Here is a 20,278-nt window from a genome sequence, read left to right as displayed (position 1 = left end):
GAGCTTTGAGAACAGCTGAGCTGCAAACACACTCTGAAGTGTCTAAAAACTCCTGCTGGGGCTCTAACTGCCAGAGCTTTCAAAGATCTCAGCTTTTCTTCCAGTAAAGGTACAGCACATAATTACAATGGATGTACCAAATTCAATTCTGTAGGAGGCAGGTTGGAGGACAAGTCAGTGGGAAGCTATGCAGCCAATCTACCTCCTTAAAGAAGAAGATTATTGATCACAGAAGGTGTGGGAAGTAGCATGTCCTTCTTTTCAGGAGGTCTCCATCTATGCAGGGGAAAGGTTTCTACCTTGCTTTTGGTTCATTTTTGCTTCTTTTGTTTTCTCTCCCACTTCACTGCACCCCTGATTATATGTGATTATAAGCAAATCCAAGTACGTGAACGCTTAAAAATAATTAAAATGGTAGAGAAAGCTCACTAATGTAGTGATTGCCATATAAGTTTTATTTTCAGAATTTTTGCCAGTTTTTAACATTTCCATATTTCTTCTTATTATTATTTTAATTACTATTTCAGAAGTAATCTCACTTCTGATTATATATATATATATATATATATATATATATATATATATATATATGTTGTTTGTTTTTTTTTTTTCCTAGCTGAAGATAATGTTTTATCAACCAGGAAGGTATATAGTAATGAAAATCCTATAGAGTACTGGCCAGTGTTAGATAAATAAAATCAGCAATAAACTTTTGACTGTTTAAGAAATAAAACATTTGAGAAAAGACTAAATTTTTAAATGGTATATACTAAGGAGTGTATGGAGACACAGTACTGTAGAGTATTGTGATTAAGAGGTAATTAATGTCCTTTCCTTGATTAATAATGATGTATCATTTAAGGCAAAATCCTGATTGCTATTAGATGAACAGTGAAAGAACATTAAGGAAGTAGAGAGCAAATGGAGACTTATCTCTAAAGAAGCTAATGATAGAAAATGGAGAGAGGGCCAGAGCTAGCAGAGACCTTAGGTCAATCACACATTTTAATTCATCTAACCACCTGGTCATTTGTTCCTCATCAGTAGCATCTGGCTAATAACAGTGTGAACCTCACACCACTTCTCAAAACATGTAAAATGATATGAGTAAAAAAATGTTTAGCATGAAATAAAACAGTAAGCCTGCAAAATATTTTCACTTCTGGCAATAAAATAGTAATATTAATACTAGTAAGAATAAATGAACATAACTTTTTCTGATGTTTAAAAAAGAATGGATTAATAGAATATGTGGGGTTGTGGATACAACTAGTACTGTAGCATTCATTTAGCATGAGAGAGCCTCTGGGCTTAATCCTCAGAGTAATAACAAGTCCTAAGGCCTAGCAAGTGTTGTTATATGCCTGATGTTCTGGCTATTCAGAAAGATGAAACAGAAGGATGGCTGTTGTCCACAAGTTGTAGACTAATCTAAACAACTTATACAACTTCTTTTCCCCTCCCCCATGGAGAAAAAGAAAATTAGAATGGTGTGCAACAAGAGGCAGAATGAGAAGGTTGCAATGTTATATTTAATAAATCAGATGGATGCTGAATGATTTGGTATAGAAATAAAGAGAAATATGTATTCATTCATATCCATTAATATCCTTTGAAAAGAAGATATGCTAGGTAACATACTTGCTGGGTAAACAGAAATAAAGCATCGAAACTCTAATTTGAGCCTTTCTTGGTGCAAATAGTCCCACTTTTTCCCGTAATGGTGTCCTCACCTTAGGATGTTGATGTGTGTTTATGCATTAAAAAGTATTTCAGAATATTCATAGCAATAATTTTATTGCTAATGTGTGGTGGTTTGATTCAAGTGTCCCCCATAAAGTTAAGTGTTCTGAATGCTAGGTTCCCAGCTGATGGAAATTTGGGAATTAAAGCCTCCTGGAGGGAGTGTATTGTTAGGGGTGGGCTTATGGGTGTTATAGCCAATTTCCCTATGCCAATGTTGCCCAGGGGGTGATATCCACCTATTGCTCATGCTGTCATTTTCCCCTGCAAAAACTGAGCTTCTGCTAGAGCCTGCAAGCCAAAGTAAACCTCTTTTTTTCTGACAAGTTGCTCATGGTTGGGTGATTTCTACCAGCAGTGTGAACTGGACTGCAACATAATTTTTTAGATAATCTTCTTTTCTGTTTTTTCTTAAAGGTTTGACTCACACTTGCAATTAAAATGTAACCTATAATATAGTCCAACGTGTAGTGTTGAGTCAATGTTACATATGTTCTAAGCACTGCACAATAATCTTCTATAAAGACTAAGGAGAATTAATCATTGAAAAATATTTTCCTTAAAATGAATTTACCTAAAAAGATTTTGTCAAATTCTGATGGATTCTGTTTTATATAATTCAGATGGAATACACTGTTCTACAATGTCCTTGACTCCCCCTCCCTCCAGACATGTATTTAAGTATAGTGAGAATAAATTAAGGGACTAGGTGAATTGATGTAGCCACAGCCTCAAAATTATTTATGGTTATGTACAAAAACAAGAAATCTCTTCCATCTTCTATTTTGCCTTTGGTTCAGAAGGTATATTGCTTTTTATGTCCCCAGATTTCATTTCCTCCATGTGGTACCAAGGATATTCCTCTTGAAGGACTTGCTCACCAAACTAATACATCTTTCAAGATAAACTGAACTCAGATTTAAAAAAAAAAATGGCTTCATAGAAATTGTATAGTGTACCTACTGTAACACTCATAACAATCATGACACAGCTGAGTTCTCAAGTGGTTCACAGCCTTCTTAAAATTATAATATGAACCTGAACTGCTTAAATTTCAAGACATTTTGTTTACCACTATTATTTCTTATTATTGTGTTTAAAAATATCATAAAATCTGTTTACTTAATTTAAAAAATAAGAGAAATAAGTCCCCCAGGTCATATTATATATGTTATTTTTATCTTGATACCAAACATACAAGCCTGATTTTCCCCAAGTATTGGACAGAATCTTTCTATCCTAAAAAAAAAAAAAAAAACTTGGGCTTGGAATCAGAGTTTTCAAAAGGACAACCAATTACTTCACAAGCTCAGAAGAAACATACTCATTCCCGTCTATCACTTTATTTTTTACAGCCCAAGTATATGGAATGTTCAGCAATAGGGTCTTGTCACTAAACATGGTGGGAAACCAAGAGCCTTGGCAATAGCCTGTAATGTTTGGGGGCATCACCTCCCTGGCCAACAACTCACTGGAAGGAATCCTATCCCTGGCACCATTTATCACAGTTTGATTTTAAACAGAAAATTTAAATTGAAAAGTACCAAAACTGACCAATTCTAATATAAAAATATTTTATTTATTTGAAAGAGAGAAAGAAAGAGAGGGAGTGGGCATACCAGGGCCTCTAGCAACTACAAATGAACTCCACCCACATGTGCCACCTTGTGCATCTGGCTTTAGGCTTTGCAGTCAGTACTTTAACCACTAAGCCATCTCACCGGCCCTATAAGACTATTTTAAGAGCTTTGGGATATTTTGAATGGAGGAGAACCTATTTGACTACAAGGTCTAATTGCAATTAAAAAAAAATCTTCGTTTGCTGACACAAAATGGTCAGCAGGTTGGAGGAATCCTGGTAGCTAACCATAATGGAACTGCATGTTCACACTAAAAACAAATATGTACTAAATAATTAAGTAAAAACATGGGATTTATTGCAACAAATTAAATTTAAAAAATGCCCTTTTTATTATTTTTTTAAAAGAAATTGCTTGAATAACAGGTTTAGGGAATATTGAAGATATGTAACCATGTTCTTTAATACATTATTTCCATGCAGTTGTTTTACACCACATGAAAGAATTGGGGATAAAGAAAATTAATTCACTCTAATAATAACTTAACATGTGACGATTTAACCATACAAGGCATACTTAAACTTGTCCTAATCTAAAAAGTACATTTCAAGCTTTCAATCACAATACCCTGTAAGAAATCAGAAAATACTTGGTTTATTTTATTTATTTGAGAAAGGGAGACAGAGATAGAGATGAGAGAGAGAGAGAAAGAGAGAGAGAGAGAGAGGGAAAGAGAAAGAGAGAGAAAGAAAGGGGGGGATGGGCAAACCAGGGTCTCCAGCCACTGTAAACAAACTCCAGATTCATGTGCCACATTGTGCAACAGGCTATGTGGATCCTGGAGAATGGAAACTGGGTCTTTTGGCTTTTCAGGCAAATGCCTTAACTGCTAAGCAATCTTTCTAGTCCAATACTAGATTGTTTTTGACACAGTATATGCTGCAGAAACTAGTCTCCAGTATTTTTCTATTTAACCTTAACCTTTTCATTTTGGCATTAGTTTTTTGTTTGTTTGCTTGTTTTTTTTTTTTTTTTTCTTTTTCAAGGTAGGGTCTCACTCTAATTCAGACTGACCTGTAAATAAATTAAAATGTATTTCTTTTCAGTGTTTGTAACAATGTTATGTTCTACTTGAGTTTGTTGACCATTGTGCTAAATACATACCACCACTCCAAACTGCTCTGGCTCACAGAGGTCATCATATTCATTCTTCAGCTGAGCTAATTCGTTCAGTACCTTCTGTTCAGGAAGATGCTTCACAAGATTCTTAAAAGAAAAGAATAAAACATTAGTGGCTTATCATTATGGTTTTATAGATTACTTTTATTTATTTAAGGGAAAGAAAAAGAGAGGGAAAGCAGAGCAAGAGAGAGAGAGAGAGAAAGAGAGAGAGAGAGAGAGAGAGAGAGAGAGAGAGAGAGAGAGAGAGAGAATGGATATGTGAGGGCCTTTTGCCACTGCAAATGAATGCCATGTATCAGGATTTATGAGGGTACTAGGATATTGAACCCTGGCTGGCAGGCTTTGCTAAACACCAACTTTAACCACTGAGTCATCTCCTTGCCTCATTATGATTTTTAATCATGCATTGACTCTACAAAAAGTTATTCATGGTCTGGAGAGATAGCTTAGCAATAAAGGTGCTTGCCAGAAAAGCCAATGGATCCAGCTTAGATTCCTTAGTATCCACACAAAGCTAGATGCATAGGATGGCTTATTTGTCTAGTGTTTGTTTGCATTGGCTAGAAGCCATGGCATACCAATTCTCTCTTTCTCCTTATTTAACTCTTTCTTTCTTTCTTTCTTTCTTTCTTTCTTTCTTTCTTTCTTTCTTCCTTTATCTCTCTCAAATAAACAATAAGTGAATATATGAAAAAAAATATTTGAAAATAGATTCATATATATATATATACATATATATATATAGTTTTTAAATATTTTATTTAATTATTTATTTGAGAGAGAGAGAGAGAGAGAATGGGGTATGGCAGGGCTTCTAGCCACTGAAAACAAACTCCTGACAAAAACAAACTAATCATATTACTAAAATCCAGCACATTTTCATAAGAAAACACTGTATAATTTACAACCAAAATCAAGCTTTGTCTTTATTTTAGTGATCCCATAGGGAAAACCTACACTTTATATCATATATATAGAAAAAAATGGTTGAATTCCTACATATACACAAAGGACTAAAATAGAATCAAAAACAAATAGAAAATCTACTGAGTACACCCATAAAAGTAAGGATATTAGAACAGTAATAAGAAATTTCCAAATAAGATCAGGATTATATGACCTCACTAACGAAGTCAATGAAATATATGAATTAAAATGGTACCTTTTCCCCTAAGCTTAAAAAAAAAGAAGGAAGGAATAATTGCTAACTTAATATATATCCATGATTACTGACATGAAAGTTAGAGAAAACAGTGAAAATTACAAAAAAATATAAGACAAAATCCATATTAAAGGCATATTAAAATGCCTTTATAAGAGATAAGCTAGAAGAGTGATGAGGGAAGTAAGAAAGTATACATGTAAACAGAAGGCTAAAGATAAGGCAGGTTGGAGGGCAACAAAGCAGAAGAGGGACATCTGGAATAAGACTATGCTTAGAAATTGATCCACACATTTCGCCATGCACTACACTTAAGGCCAAATGGATAAAAGACCTTAATATAAAACCAGAAACATGACTAGTATTGGAAGAAAATATAGGAAAAACTTTCAACGATATGGGAATGGAGAAAGAGTTCCTAAACAAAACCCCAGTAGCTCACAATCTTAAACAGTCACTCAACAAATGGGAACACATGAAGCTGAAGAGTTACTTTACAGACAAGCATACAATAAGCAAAACCAATAGATTACCCACAGAATGGGAGAAAATATTTGCAGGTTATCCAACTGATAGAGGCCTAATCCCTAGAATCTACAAAGAACTAAAAAATCTAAACAGTAAGAAATCAAATACCCCACTCACAAAATGGGGCAAAGGGATGAACAGGCAGGTCACAAAGGAAGAAATACAAATGGCAAACACACACTTAAGAAAATGTTCATCATCCCTAATCATCAGAAAAATGCAAATTAAAACAACTATGAGATTCCACCTTACCCCAATAAGGATAGCAAATATCAAAAAATGAAATGAAAATACATGCTGGCAAGGATGTGGAGAAGTAGGAACACTCATCCACTGTTGGTGGGAATGTAGGATGGTACAACCACTTTGGAAAGCAATATGGAGAATCCTGAAAAAGCTGACCAAAGAGATACCAACAGATCCAGTTATTACCTTTACTGGGCATCTACCCTAAAACCTTCAAACCACAAGCCAGAGAGATTTGCTCAACCATGTTTGTAGCAGCTCAATTCGTAATAGCAAAGAGCTAGAATCAATCCAGATGTCCATCACTAGAAGAATGGATAACTAAGAAGTGGTATATCTATACAATGGAATTCTATACACCAGTAAGAAAAAATGACACAAAGAAATTTGAGGAAAAATGGTTGAACCTGGAACAGATCATTCTCAGTGAACCTACCCAATCACAGAAAAAAAATTGCCACATATTCTCACTCATCTACAGCACCTAACCCGAATCTGCCTAAGATATCTTACATACCCAGCAAGCACCTCATGGACTAGACACTAGGATGGATGGGAAAGGAGGGGAGGGCATCGAAGGGGTGGGAAACACTAATCTAGAAGCAAACAGCAATGGTACCATAAAATTCAACTTCCTAAAAAGCAGACCAAATGCCCCTTACAGGAAATACCTGAACCACAAGACAAGGGAGATGGTAGGATCAAGTCGAACTTTTAAATCTTCTACATCTTCCCTCCCTCCCTCTCCCTTTCTCTCTTTCTCCTCTCTAATTCTTGGATATTGGTTATCTTTTTCCTCATTTTCTTAGTGGGCACTGACCTGTAACTCCCAGTACCAGCATGGGGCTATCACCCATCACCCACAATGAGCTTTTACTCAGAGAGACCTACATGGTTTCCTAAAAGAATGACAGATTTCTGTCAGAGTACTTGATGACCCACCAAAGGTTAGTGGTAAGACTCTATTGCTGAAGATACCATATGGAGCTGACATGTAAAATGGAACAGCATGGCTGGAAAAGCCAGGATCAGTCTCCAGACAGACAGCGTGTCTAGTGCCAGAAGGTGCTACATGGGCGACTGGGGGAAACGACCAATATCTGTCCAAGCAACTCATTGTCTAACCTAATTAGCAACAAATAACCTGTTGTGATGCCCACACAAGTGCAATAGTGGCACACAGCCATGGTGGGGAACCAACTGCTCCTGATTTGGCTAACTGATCCCCTCAATGGTATGGGACTCATAGCTGGAGCTGGGAAACAAGTCAGAATCATATCCTCACATAAGCCCACTCTCCAATATCAAGCTACCATCAATCATGGGGTACAAGAGGGCCTACACCTATTAAACTCTATATCAAAAAAGTAAGTGTTATCTCAATTTTACAGGTGCTAACTTATTCTCCGTTGGAGATTCTGCTTCTCTTTTTCAGATTGATTCAGATCCTAAGGAGAGAGCTGCCCCAACATACCTCAAAAGGGGCCCGACTGAAACTAAAGAAAATTGGCGAAACAAGCAAAGCGTGCTGTTTCCTGATGAACTGGATACCAGCACAAAGGGGAAGGAGACCAACACAGAGAAAAATCAACTCCTACCAAATCAAAAGAGTCAGAGCCTCAGAGGCTCCCAATACCTCAGCACTGAAGCAGACCAAAAATGAACCCAACATGGCTCAGGGAAATTTTGCGGAAGAGGGGGTGGAAAGAATGTCAGAATCACATGTTGGGTCATGATATACAGAGACATTTATCATACCAATAACTGTGGACTAACTCCACAATGCACGACCCACTTACATCAACAAGGAAGGTCCATTGGGAGGGGGTAGATCATGGATGAGCCTAAACAATGGTACCAAACTGCCTGTATTTGCTGAAAAGAAAACTAATAAATTAAATTTAAAAAAAAAGAAAATAAGAACAGTCTTTAGCCATTCTTTTTTTAAGCTTTAGAGAGTTTTTATTAGAATGAGAGATGGGTAGAGGAGAATATATGAAGAGGGCCTGCCCATGAGACAGCAGGAAGCAAGCTTCTTGATCCATTTTCATGTATTTTGCAATTGTATGAGGATCTTATGGTTGGTACAGAATTCTTACTTATATGTTTACTTTTTTCTCATCCTCTCACTTCTTTTGTTTTACAGTTTTACATGTTGTACATGTATACTTAAGCTATTGACAGTCTCTGCATAATACACAGTGTACCTTGATAAAAATCACTTCCCTATACACTGTTTTGCTTCCCCATTCCACTGTGCCTCCTCCAGTGAACCCTTGATTTTTTTTTAACTACCAGTCACTGTTCTGTTTACTTTTTCTTTTTTTAATTTTTATTTATTTATTTGAGAGTGACCGACACAGAGAGAAAGACAGATAGAGGGGGAGAGAGAGAGAATGGGCGTGCCAGGGCTTCCAGCCTCTGCAAATGAACTCCAGATGCGTCCGCCCCCTTGTGCATCTGGCTAATGTGGGACCTGGGGAACCGAGCCTCGAACCGGGGTCCTTAGGCTTCACAGGCAAGTGCTTAACCGCTAAGCCATCTCTCCAGCCCAACTGTTCTGTTTTCATCTACTCATATTAAGGATATGTTATAAATACAACACCACTTTGTGTCTGGAAGACTGTTTTCCAAAGCACTTCTCCACATCATTTTTTATTAGTTATGTACACAGTGTGTTTACAGCCATGTGGTATCTTCATTAGCCTCCCGATATCCTCCCCCTTCTGCAGGGACCCTCCTTGTTGGGGAATGTTGGTCATGAATTGTGAGGTTAGCCATCAGTTATGGGTAAGAGGCAATGTTTCTGTGCATAATGACCCAACATGTGGCTCTAACATTCTTTTCACTCCTTCTTCCACAAATTTCCCTGACCATGATAGATTTGTTTTAGGTCTACTTCAGTGATGAGGTTTGGGGAGCCTTTGTGTCTCTGGATATCTAGTTTAGTAGGAATTGAATGTTCTCTCTGTCTATCTCCTTGACCCTTGTGATGGTACTAGGTTCACCAAGGAAGCAGTACTCTTGCTCCTTTCCTCAATGACTCTTGGTTTCAGCTCAGTCCCTGATGAGTAGTGATGGGCTTATTCTCTCCTTAGGATCTGGGTTCATCTGAAGAAAAGAAGCAAATTCTCCAACAGAAAGTGAAGTCAATACCAGATAAATAGGATAGCCTTTATTGTTTTGGAGAGAATTTAATAGGTGTAGGCCCTCTTGTAGCCATCAATTGGTGGGAGCTTGATATTGGAGAGTTGTCTTGGTTTTGGGATATGGTTCTGACTTGTTTCACAGTTCCAACTATAGGTTCCATTCCACTGATCAGATCCCTTAGCCAAATCAAGAGCAGTTGGTTAAACACCACAGCTGTGTGCCACTATAGCAAATGTGTGAGCATTATATCAGGTTGTTTGCTGCTGAGTAGCTTAGACCAAGAGTTGCATGAACAGATGTTGCTCATTTTACCCCAGGCACTCATGTAGCACCACCTGGCACTAGATGAGCTAACTGTCTGGGGACTGCCTCTCTTTCAGATTCCAGCCATGTCACTCCGTGTTCCATACCAACAGCATATGGTGTCTTCAGCAGTAGGGTCTTACCACTAAACTTTGGTGGGTCACCAAGTACTCTGACAGAAATCTGCCTTCTTTTGGGAGATCGTGTATGTCTCCTCTGACCAACAAATCATTGTGGATGTTCACCACTTGTTGGTACTGTGAGTTATAGGCCAGTGCCACAGAAAGAAGGAAGAAAAAGATAGGTAATATAAGACAGAGAAGAGGGAGAGAGAGAGAGACATACATGGGATGATTAAGGTTTGTCTTCATCATACCTTCTCCATGGCCCTGTGATTCATATGTTCCCTCTAAGGACCTGATGAAGGTTCAGCCATTTAGACTGTCCTTTAGGATGTAGGATTTTATGGCACCATTGCCATTTGGGTCAATTTTTGTGTCCCCCACCTCACCCTCGCCTCCCGTCCCACCCTCACTATTCTCTGGTCCTCAAGATGCTTACTAGATAGGTATGTTAGCATCTTGGGCAGATTCATGTTGGGAGCCACAGATGAGTGAGACCATGCAACAATATATATATATATTTTTGTGATTGGGTGACTTCACTGAGAATGATCTTTTCCAGGTTCAAACATTTTTCTTGATATTTCATTGTGTCATTTTTCCTTACTGCCGTGTAGAATTCCATTGTGTGGACATACCACATCTTGGTTATCCATTCATCAAATGATGGACATCTTGGTTGATTCCAGCTCTTAGCTATTATGAAATAAGTAGCTATATACATGGTTGAACAAATTTCTCTGAAATGAGGCAAGGAGCTTTTAGGATAAATGCCCAATAAGGGAATGACTAGGTCTGTTGGTAACTCCATAGTCAACCTTTTTAGGAATCTCCATATTGCTTTCCATAATGGTTGTACCAACTTATACTGCCACCAGCACTGAATGTGTGTTACTGTTGCTCCACACTCTTGCCAGCATTTGTTGTCATTAGACTATTTTTTAATTTTTATTTTTTTAATATGTTTTGTTCATTTTTATTTATTTATTTGAGAGTGACAGAGAGAGAGAGGAAGAGAGAGACACAGATAGAGAGAGAATGAGCATGCCAGGGCTTCCAGCCACTGCAAACGAACTCCAGATGTGTGCGGCCCCTTGTGCATATGGCTAACGTGGGTCCTGGGGAATTGAGCCTCGAACTGGGGTCCTTAGGCTTCACAGGCAAGCGCTTAACCGCTAAGCCAACTCTCCAGCCCCATGCTGTTTTTATTACTATGGCTTTGTAATATAGCTTTAGATCAGGTGTGGTGATGCCACCAGAGGTATTTCTTTTGCTGAGGATATGTTTGGATATGCGAGGCCTTCTGTTTTTCCATATGAAATTTGAGATCATTTTATCTATCTCTGTGAAGAACACTGTAGGGATTTTAATTAGAATTGCATTAAATCAATATATTGCCTTTGGTAGGATTGTCATCTTCACAATATTAATTCTCCCTATCCAGGAGCATGGGAGGTCTTTCCATATTCTCAAGTCCTTCACAATTTATTTTTTGAGACTTTTTATATTTTCATTGTATAGATCTTTTACTTCCTTGGTTAACATTATTCCAAGGTTTTTTGTTGTTGTTATTGTTGCTATTGAAAATGGGACTATGTCACTTATTTCTTTTTCTGTATCTTTGCCATTTGCATACAGAAATGCTACCGATTTTTGTGCATTGATTTTGTATCCTGCTACTTTGCTATGGGAGTTAATCACCTTCAGGAGTTTTGGGATGGAGTCTCGGGTCTCTTCCAAATACAATCATGTCATCAGCAAACAGAGCTAACTTAACTTCTTCCTTTCCAAATTGTATCCCTTTTATTTCCTTCTCCTGTCTTATTGCTTGAGCTAGAACTTGCAGAACTATATTGAAAAGCAGAGGTTAGAGAGGACATCCCTGTCTTGTTCCTAATCTTAATGGGAATTCCTCCAGTCTCTCTCCATTAAGTATTATTTGGGCCTTTGGAGCTTTGTATATTGCCTTTATTATATTAAGATGTGAACTGGCCATGCTGATTCTCTCCAATGTTTTGACCATGAAGTGATGTTGTATCTTGTCAAAGGCCTTTTCCGCAGCTATCGAAATGATCATGTGGTATTTATGTTCAAGCTTGTTTATGTGGTGTATTACATTGACAGATTTCTGTATGTTGAACCACCCTGTGTTCCTGGGATAAATCCCACTTGGTCAAGGTGGATAATGCTTTTGATGTGCTGTTGGATTCGGTTTGCAAGGATTTTGTTCAGGATCTTTTCATATATGTTCATTAGGGAAATAGTCCAGTAGTTTTCTTTTCTTGTGGCATCGCTGCCTGGTTTTGGGATTAGGATGCTACTAGCTTCATAGAAAGAGTTGGGTAGCTTTCTCTGTTCTTCAATTGTGTGGAACAGTTTTAGGAAGATTGGTTTGAGTTCTTCCATGAAGGTTTGATAAAATTCGGCTGGGAATCCATCTGGTCCTGGACTCTTCTTTTGGGGGAGGTTTTTTTTATTACTTTTTGAATCTCCATGAATGTGATGGGTTAATTGAGGTGATTAATCTGCTCTGAGTTTTGCTTTGGTAGATGATATGCATCCAGGAATTTATCCATCCCCTCCACATTTTCCAGTTTTGTGGACTAGAGGTTTTTGAAATGAGTCCTCATGATTCTGCCAATTTCACTTATGTCTGTTGTGATCTCTCCTTTTTCATTTTGAATTTTGTTAATTTGGAGCCTATCCTTTTTTTGCTTGATCAAATTGGCCAAAGGTTTATCAATCTTGTTTATTTTTTCAGAGAACCAGCTCTTTGTTTTCTCAATTGCCTTAGTTGTTTCCTATTCATTAATTTCTGCTGTGTTTTTAATTATTTCTTTCCTTCTGGAGATCTTTGCATTGTATTTTTCTTGTTTTTACTGTGCCTTTAGGTGGATGGTTAGGCTATTGATTTGGGATCTTTCTGTCTTTTTTATGAATGCATTTAGTGCTATGAATTTTCCCCTGAGGACTGCCTTCATTGTGTTTCATAAGTTTTGGTATGAAGTGTTCTCATTGTCATTCAATTCCAGGAATTTTGCAATTTCATTTTTTATTTCATCCACTATCCATTTATTGTTTAAGAGTGTGCTGTTCAGTGTCCAGGTGTCATTGGGATTCTTGGTAGGTCTTTTGTTGTTGATTTCTAGCAATATAGCATTGTGATCTGATATCTTGCAGGGAATTATGTCGATTTTCCTAAATATGTGGAGGCAGTCTTTGTGACCCAGTATATGGTCTATTTTAGAGAATGTTCCATGGGCTGCTGAGAAGAAGGTGTAGTCTGTGGATTTGGGATGGAAAGTTCTGTAGATGTCCTTTAGGGCAAAGTGTTCTATGGTTTTGTTGAGCTCTCTTACTTCCCTGTTGAGTTTCTGGTTGGATGATCTGTCTATTACTGATAATGGTGTGCTGAAATCCCCAGCTATGATGGTGTTGGTAGTTATTTCTGTTTTATTGTCAAGTAGGTTTTGTTTTGTGAACTGTGTTGCCCCTGTGTTTGGTGCATACAGATTTATGATAGTAATATCCTCTTGATGATTTGTTCCCTTGATAAGTAGGAAGTAGTCTTCTTTGTCTTTTTTGATTATTTTTGGTTTGAAGTCAATTTTATCCGATATTAATATAGCTACACCTGCTTGTTTCTTATTCCCATTTGCATGGAATATTGTTTTCCACCCTTTTACCCTAAGGAGGTTTCTGTCTTTAGTGGTAAGGTGGGTTTCTTGAAGGCAGCAAATTTAGGGGTCTAATTTTTTGATCCACCCTGTTAGCTTGTGTCTCTTGATGGGTGAATAAGGCCATTAATATTTAGGGTAATGACTGTGATATTTGATTTGATCCCTGCCATGTTGTGGTGGTAGAGGCATGTTGGTGTTTTCATGGAATTTGAAATTTTTTGTGTCTACTCTGGGTTTGGTTATTGTGATCTTCTTCTTGTAGGCATTTGTGTTTGGTTATTTGTTTCTTCTCTGTGGAGAATTTCCTGGGATACTTTCTGTAGATTTGGTTTTGTGTTCATATAATTGTAAAGCTAAGTTTTGTCATGGAAAGTTTTTCTTTCACCATCTATTATGAGGGAGACTTTTGCCGGGTAGAGTAGTTTGGGTTGGAAGCCATAATTTCTTAGAGTTTGGAGAGTTTCATTCCAGGTCCTTCTAGCTTTCAGGGTTTCCATTGGCAAGTCTGAAGTAATTCTGATGGGGTTTCCTTTGAAAGTGGTGTGCTGTTTTTCCCTACCTGCTTTTAGGATTTTCTCTTTGGTGTCAATGTTTAGCTTCTTAATGATAATATGTCTTGGGGAGTTTCTCCTTTGGTCCAGTCTTTTTGGAGTTCTGTTCACTTCTTGTATCTTGATGGGCCTTCCTTTTAAGAGACTGAGGAATTTTCTTCAATTATTTTGTTAAATAAGTTCTCCATGCCTTTGGTCTGAAATTCTTCTCCTTCTGGTATTCCAATGATTCTGATATTAGGACGTTTAAGTGTATCCCACAATTCCCTCATTTTCTGTTCACAGGAACTTTTGAACTTACTGAAATTTTTGAACTCTCGAACTGTTTTTTCCATCCTGTCTTCCAGATCAGAGTTTCTATCCTCCACTTCGCTGACTCTATTCTTGAGAGCCTCTAGAGAGTTTTGGAATTCTTCAATTAAGTTTGCATTTTCTACTACTTCCCTATGCATCACTTCCATCACTCTGTCCAGCTCCCTTTTCACCTCATTTTCTGATTTTCTTGATGATTCTTGGAATTCATCCTTGCATTTCTTTATGTTTTCATTTAGTGTGGCCAGCTGATTTTTAAGGTCATCTTTTCTTTTTTTTTCACTCTCCCTCAACTCTCTTAGCCCTCTTTGAATTTCTTCCAATGTGTTATCATACTGCTCTAGCTTAGTGATGGTAGCATCCACACGATTTTTGGTCCTCTGTTGCTTTCCTGCAAGTTCTAGCAGTAGGTTGGTCAGGGTTGCATTGCTCATAGCTTCCACTTGATGTTCTGATCCTAAAGTCTCCTCTATGTTTTGGTTAGATGTAATCCTTGGACTGGGTCATTTATCTGGATTTTCTTGCATTTTATTTTTCATGTTATTTCTTTTGCACTGTGGTGTACCCATGACAGTGTTTGGGCATGTAGGTGGGTGTACCAGTTGGGCTCTAGCTCAATGAGACTCCAAGGCAGCCTGGGGCAGTTGCCAAGCAGCCTGGGTTTTTGCTCTCTCTTGCCAAAGCTGCCTATCTGCTGCCTGACAGGGGTGCCAACGTTGCCAGAATTCTCACCCAATAATGCACCAAAGCTGCCTGCCTTCGAGCTTGGAAGGGGAGTGAGGTAGCAAGCCTTGAAGCGGCCCGAAATCTGGCTGGGAACACTGGGACCTGCAAACAGTCTGCGCTCTCCCACCACAGGGGAGTGGGGGATGGGCGGCGATGGACAGGTAAGGGATGCCACATGAGCTGGCACTAGTGACTCAGTGTGGGCTTGTGTGGCCCTTGCTGTGGGACTGGGTCCGCTGCACATGCAATAGTAGTGCAGAGGCAGCTGCTGTGTGCATGGGATCAGGGCACAGCAGAGGGTGGTGCAATTTGAGCACAGCAGCTGGGGGTCTGGCAGCTGCCTGATTACAGCGGGGTAGTCCCCGTGGGTGTGAGAAATGAGCACAGCGTGGCAGGCCAGTGTGTGTGATCACTGCACAATGGCAGACATCCCCGTGGGTGTGGAGATCCCCAAAGGTGTGCGAATGGAGCACAGCGGTGGAGGTCCCGGAGGGTGTGCAAATGGAGCACAGCAGTGGAGGACCCCGCAGGTGTGCGATCAGAGCAGAGCCGCTTGGGGCATGGGGTGCAGCAGCTGTATGGGGGAGTAGACTACCCACCTGAGAGGGGATCCACGATTACCTGTTTTTCCCCACTCTGTGCCCTCCCACTGGCAAGAAGACCCTGATAACCCTTAATTTCTTGCCTTTCTTTCTCCAGTATTTGAAGCTCAGCTAAGCAGTCGTCATCTTGGCTAGAACTGTTCTTATTTTCTTAAATATGTGATCTTACACACAGAAAACACAAAATATGCACATAGACCTGTACAGATAATGAGTTCAACAAAACTAATATAACATAATCAAGATGCACAAATAATTTCAATTTACATTGCTTTAAAAATTTCATCGAAATAGTAAATCCACATATATTTTTGTTTCTAGAATGACATGTATGCAAACCAAAAAGAGGGAGCATATACTACCTACTCATAAAAGTATATAAAGAAAGGAAGGGAGGAGGGTACTTAATAGGTTGGTATTGTATATATGTAAGTACAATGATTGAGATGGGGAGGTAATATGATGGAGAATGGAATTTCAAAGGGGAAAGTGCAGGGGGGGAGCGAGGGTATTATACCATGGGATATTTTTTATAGTCATGGATAATGTTAATAAAAATTGTGAAAAGAAAAAATAACAAAAAAAAATAGTTGGACAAAACAAACTATATCAAAAGTAAACAGAGAGCTAGGCATGGTGGTGCAAGCCTTTGATCCCAGCACTTGGAAAGCAGAGGTAAGAGGATCACCACTGAGTTTGAGGCCATCCTGAGATATCATAGTGAATTCCAGGTTAGCCTGGGCTAGAGGAAACCCTACCTTAAAAAAAAAAATATATCAACAGGAAAAGAACTGTAGAGATCCAAGGCATAGCTTGAAACATGTACATCCTAGGAATCAGCCTGAAAACTATTTGCATGCTGTAGTAAGGAGCATGCTGAGATCAATGTCTCCCAAAGCACAGAAAGTCAGTAGAAGCTAACTGTCTGAGTCAAGTAATGGAAAGTATGGAAAACTTTGGGGTCATTCATAGTGTGGTGCACTTGTTTCCTCAACATGTCTTCAGTATCATATACCCAGAGAACATGTTGAAATGTTTTGAGTCCTGTAGAAAGGAGAGCTTTGTGAAATACTGCATTCAAACCCATGTAATCAAGCACCTAATAAAGATGAGGACATGAGGGGTAGATCTCAGTGTGAAAGGTATGTCTGATGATCTAGCTTTGATCCTCTGCCCCTCCAACACACACAAAATTGGAGAAAGTCATGTTTATAGAATTTCTCATACAACATTCCATGACTTTGGCACCTAGGTGGCTTCAATATCCCCAACCTGAATTCTTCCTCTCCCACCAAATACTGTGGTCACTACAGAGCTGTTACACATATAAAATGAGGAAAATCATCTACAGCTGCTACATATGATCTGATGAAATTCATTTAGGATGGTATGTAAGCTATTCTCTGATGCCCCCAAAAATATCAGAAAAGGGCATTCTAAAGAAACAACTGTAGAATGTTAGCATGCCAATCACCTTCTAGATAATGAAGCCTCATATCAAGTCTTGACCTCTAGTCCTGGTCACTCCTGTTCTGATTTTGTGCCTGTGAAGGCATCTCTCGCAAGCCCATAAGCAGGCAGTTTCACATGCCTCTACTAGTAATTGGGGAGAATGGCATTTCTCTCTTGCAAGTATTTGCTTTTAATAATTGACTGTTTAAAACCTCAAGGTCTCATACATATTCACATACATATTTGCTTCATACAATACCTTCATTTTTTGGGGGGGAGCATGCAATGTTCTATGGTATCTACACAATAAATATACTTAATATTTGTCTCTTACAAATGTTATCTTAGGTTCATACACATTTTGTTCATTCATTACCTTCACTTCTTTGGGGCATATAATTATCAATGCTGTCTAAAACATAAGTATAGTATTCTTCCCATTTGTGTCTTATAAATGTTATCTTTGAAACCAAAAAACAAAGCCTGCAAATGGTAACAAGACATCACTTCAGTCCACAGGAGAGAGCAGGAAAAAATATCCAGGAAAATTGAAGTCCATTAGGCTGGTGTCATATTCATATAACCCAAGAACTCTACATTTAAAAAATAAGATAGCTCTTATAATTAGCTCTTCATTGACATTACAACTATTTCTGTTCTCAAAGCAAATTACAAAGGTGAATTGAAAGTTCAACCACCCTCTAACTTTGTTATAAGGAAAAAAGATTATATGTACAATATGCTAAAATTAAAAAGAAAATCTAATAGATATGGAATAGATTCTGACAACTTACTAGTTGAGAGACAAAAATACTGTAAAACTTCAAGGCACAGAAACTTCTCTTTTTTTCCTTCCCCTGCTGTTGCTTAATAGCACACATCTTTTTATTTATTTTTATTTCCTTTTTTCAAAATGTTTCAGAATTTGTGTTTTAAAGATCAATTCTGGGTCAGTATGAAAATTTCATCCGAGAAAATGTCAATAAGCTAGAGTATACTCTGAAAACAACAAAGGAGAAAGCAGTAACTGTATCACTAAATGAGGAGATTTTTCTTCATCTTTTATGCATCACAAACTCACTTCTTGAGAACTGTCAGTGTTATTTGAAGAAATTTTCTTGTAACAGACCACAGGCTTTTAACTACTTTATACATTTCTGCAATTACTCTATAATGCTTCCAAAACTTTATTTCCTTTAAATGTTAATTGCACATGTAAAGGTTACTTAGGTAAAGGTATTGAACCATATTGCCCTTTCTTTCTTGAAAAAACATAACCTTTCTTTTTTCTTGTCTTATATCTCATTAAGTCATTTTAGTGTTAGGGTGCTGAGTTAGGTTCAATCTGATTAAGTCTACCACTTCCGACAAAAATGGACTGAGGCGAATATTTCTTTGTAAAAATGTATTATGGCAGTACTGTGGCTATCTGAAGAGATATATACATACCAAATGTATATATGTATATATATCAAAACAAACATGTTTTATCAGGCTGGACCCACACCAGATGCACAGGGGGCACATGTGTCTGGAGTTCGTTTGCAGTGTCTGGAGGCCCTAGTGTGCCCATTTTCTGTCTATTTTCTCTCTCTCCTTGCAAGAAATAAATTAATTAAAATGTTTTATCTATATCTATATATTTATCATCTATATCTATATCTAGCATCTATCAATATAATTTGCTTTTATATGTGTGTAGAATGTCATGCATTATGTTGTGCTGTATTATGTGGAATGTATGCACATATGTGTGTTAATTCACATATATTATACATTGTATGCAGAGGCCAGAGAATATTGTGTTCCCTTCTCTATTACTTATCCGTGTACACTCTTTTTGGTCAGTGAGCCCTTACAGTTCTACAGTCTTTACCCATTCCACCAGGACTAGGATGAAAGATATACATGGCCATGCCCAGCTTTTAAAAAATATTCTATTTTTAGTTTTAGTTTATAAATTTGCAATAGAGAGAGAGGAGAGAGAGAGAGAGAGACAGACAGACAGACAGACAGACAGACAGACAGACAGAAAAAAAATGGGTGCACCAGGAGGTACTCTAGCCACTGAAAATGAACTCCAGATGAATTGCCACTTTATGCATCTGGCTGATTAACAGATTTTGATGTGGCATCCTGTGCAAATAAACCCAGATGAGCTCAGGCTCTCTGAGACTCTCATACTTAAGCAACAAGTGCTCTAAACTGCCGAGTTATCTAACCAGCCCTGCTAAACAACATTTCAGCATATGTTTCTGTCTTGGTTTACCATAAAACTCAACTCCTTAACTATTATAATTTATTATGCCATGTTTTTAACAGTTTTTATGATATGTTATTAAAATAAGATGCTCTTAGGAATGTATACATAATGTTCTGTTATGTTTTGTTTGTCTTATATATTGTTTTAGCTATATGTCCATCCTTCCTTCAATCTGTCAGTTTATTAATTTATTATTTAATTTGGTGTTTGAGGTAAGGTCTCGCTTTAGCCATGTATTCTCAGGTCTTTAGTCTGGCCTTGAAATCATAGTAATCATCCTACCTTAGACTCCTGAGTGCTGGGATTAAAGGCAAGCATTACCAAGTCTGACAGGAGGGGAAGGGAGGGAGGAAGGGTTGTGCCAGGGCATCTAGCTACTGCAAACTAACTCCAGATGTATGCACCTCTTTGTGCATCTGGCTTGTGTAGGTATTGGGAAATTGAACTCTAGTCAAATTATGCTTCATGGGAAAGCATATGAAAAGCTGAGCCATCTCTCCAGCCCTTATTTATTTTTTTTCAAGCTCAATCTCAAACACAGTGATGGCAGAGCCTGGTTCTGTTATTTGGTTTTATCCATCCATATGGATATGGGTTACCTACTATGTTATTGTCACCTCATTAGCCACTACACATTTGTTCTGGAAGCTTATATAAGTCTAAAAAGGTCATGCAC

The 20,278-nt window shown here is 38.0% G+C and overlaps 1 protein-coding gene across 2 annotated transcripts in view; it reads right to left on the bottom strand.

Annotated features, from left to right (window-relative positions):
• The window catches only part of Diaph2 (diaphanous related formin 2), a 915,994-nt gene that overhangs the window by 497,945 nt on the left and 397,771 nt on the right, over positions 1-20,278 (bottom strand). For both annotated transcript variants that reach the window (XM_045140096.1, XM_045140097.1), the window contains one exon: positions 4,488-4,589. In XM_045140096.1, the coding sequence (XP_044996031.1) occupies positions 4,488-4,589 (102 nt within the window). The remainder of the gene's footprint in view (positions 1-4,487; positions 4,590-20,278) is intronic.

Source organism: Jaculus jaculus, chromosome X, assembly GCF_020740685.1.
Source record: "Jaculus jaculus isolate mJacJac1 chromosome X, mJacJac1.mat.Y.cur, whole genome shotgun sequence".
NCBI classification, from domain to species: domain Eukaryota; kingdom Metazoa; phylum Chordata; class Mammalia; order Rodentia; family Dipodidae; genus Jaculus; species Jaculus jaculus.
Note: the sequence above shows the minus strand (reverse complement) of the source record. Positions and strands in the feature narration are given on the sequence as shown.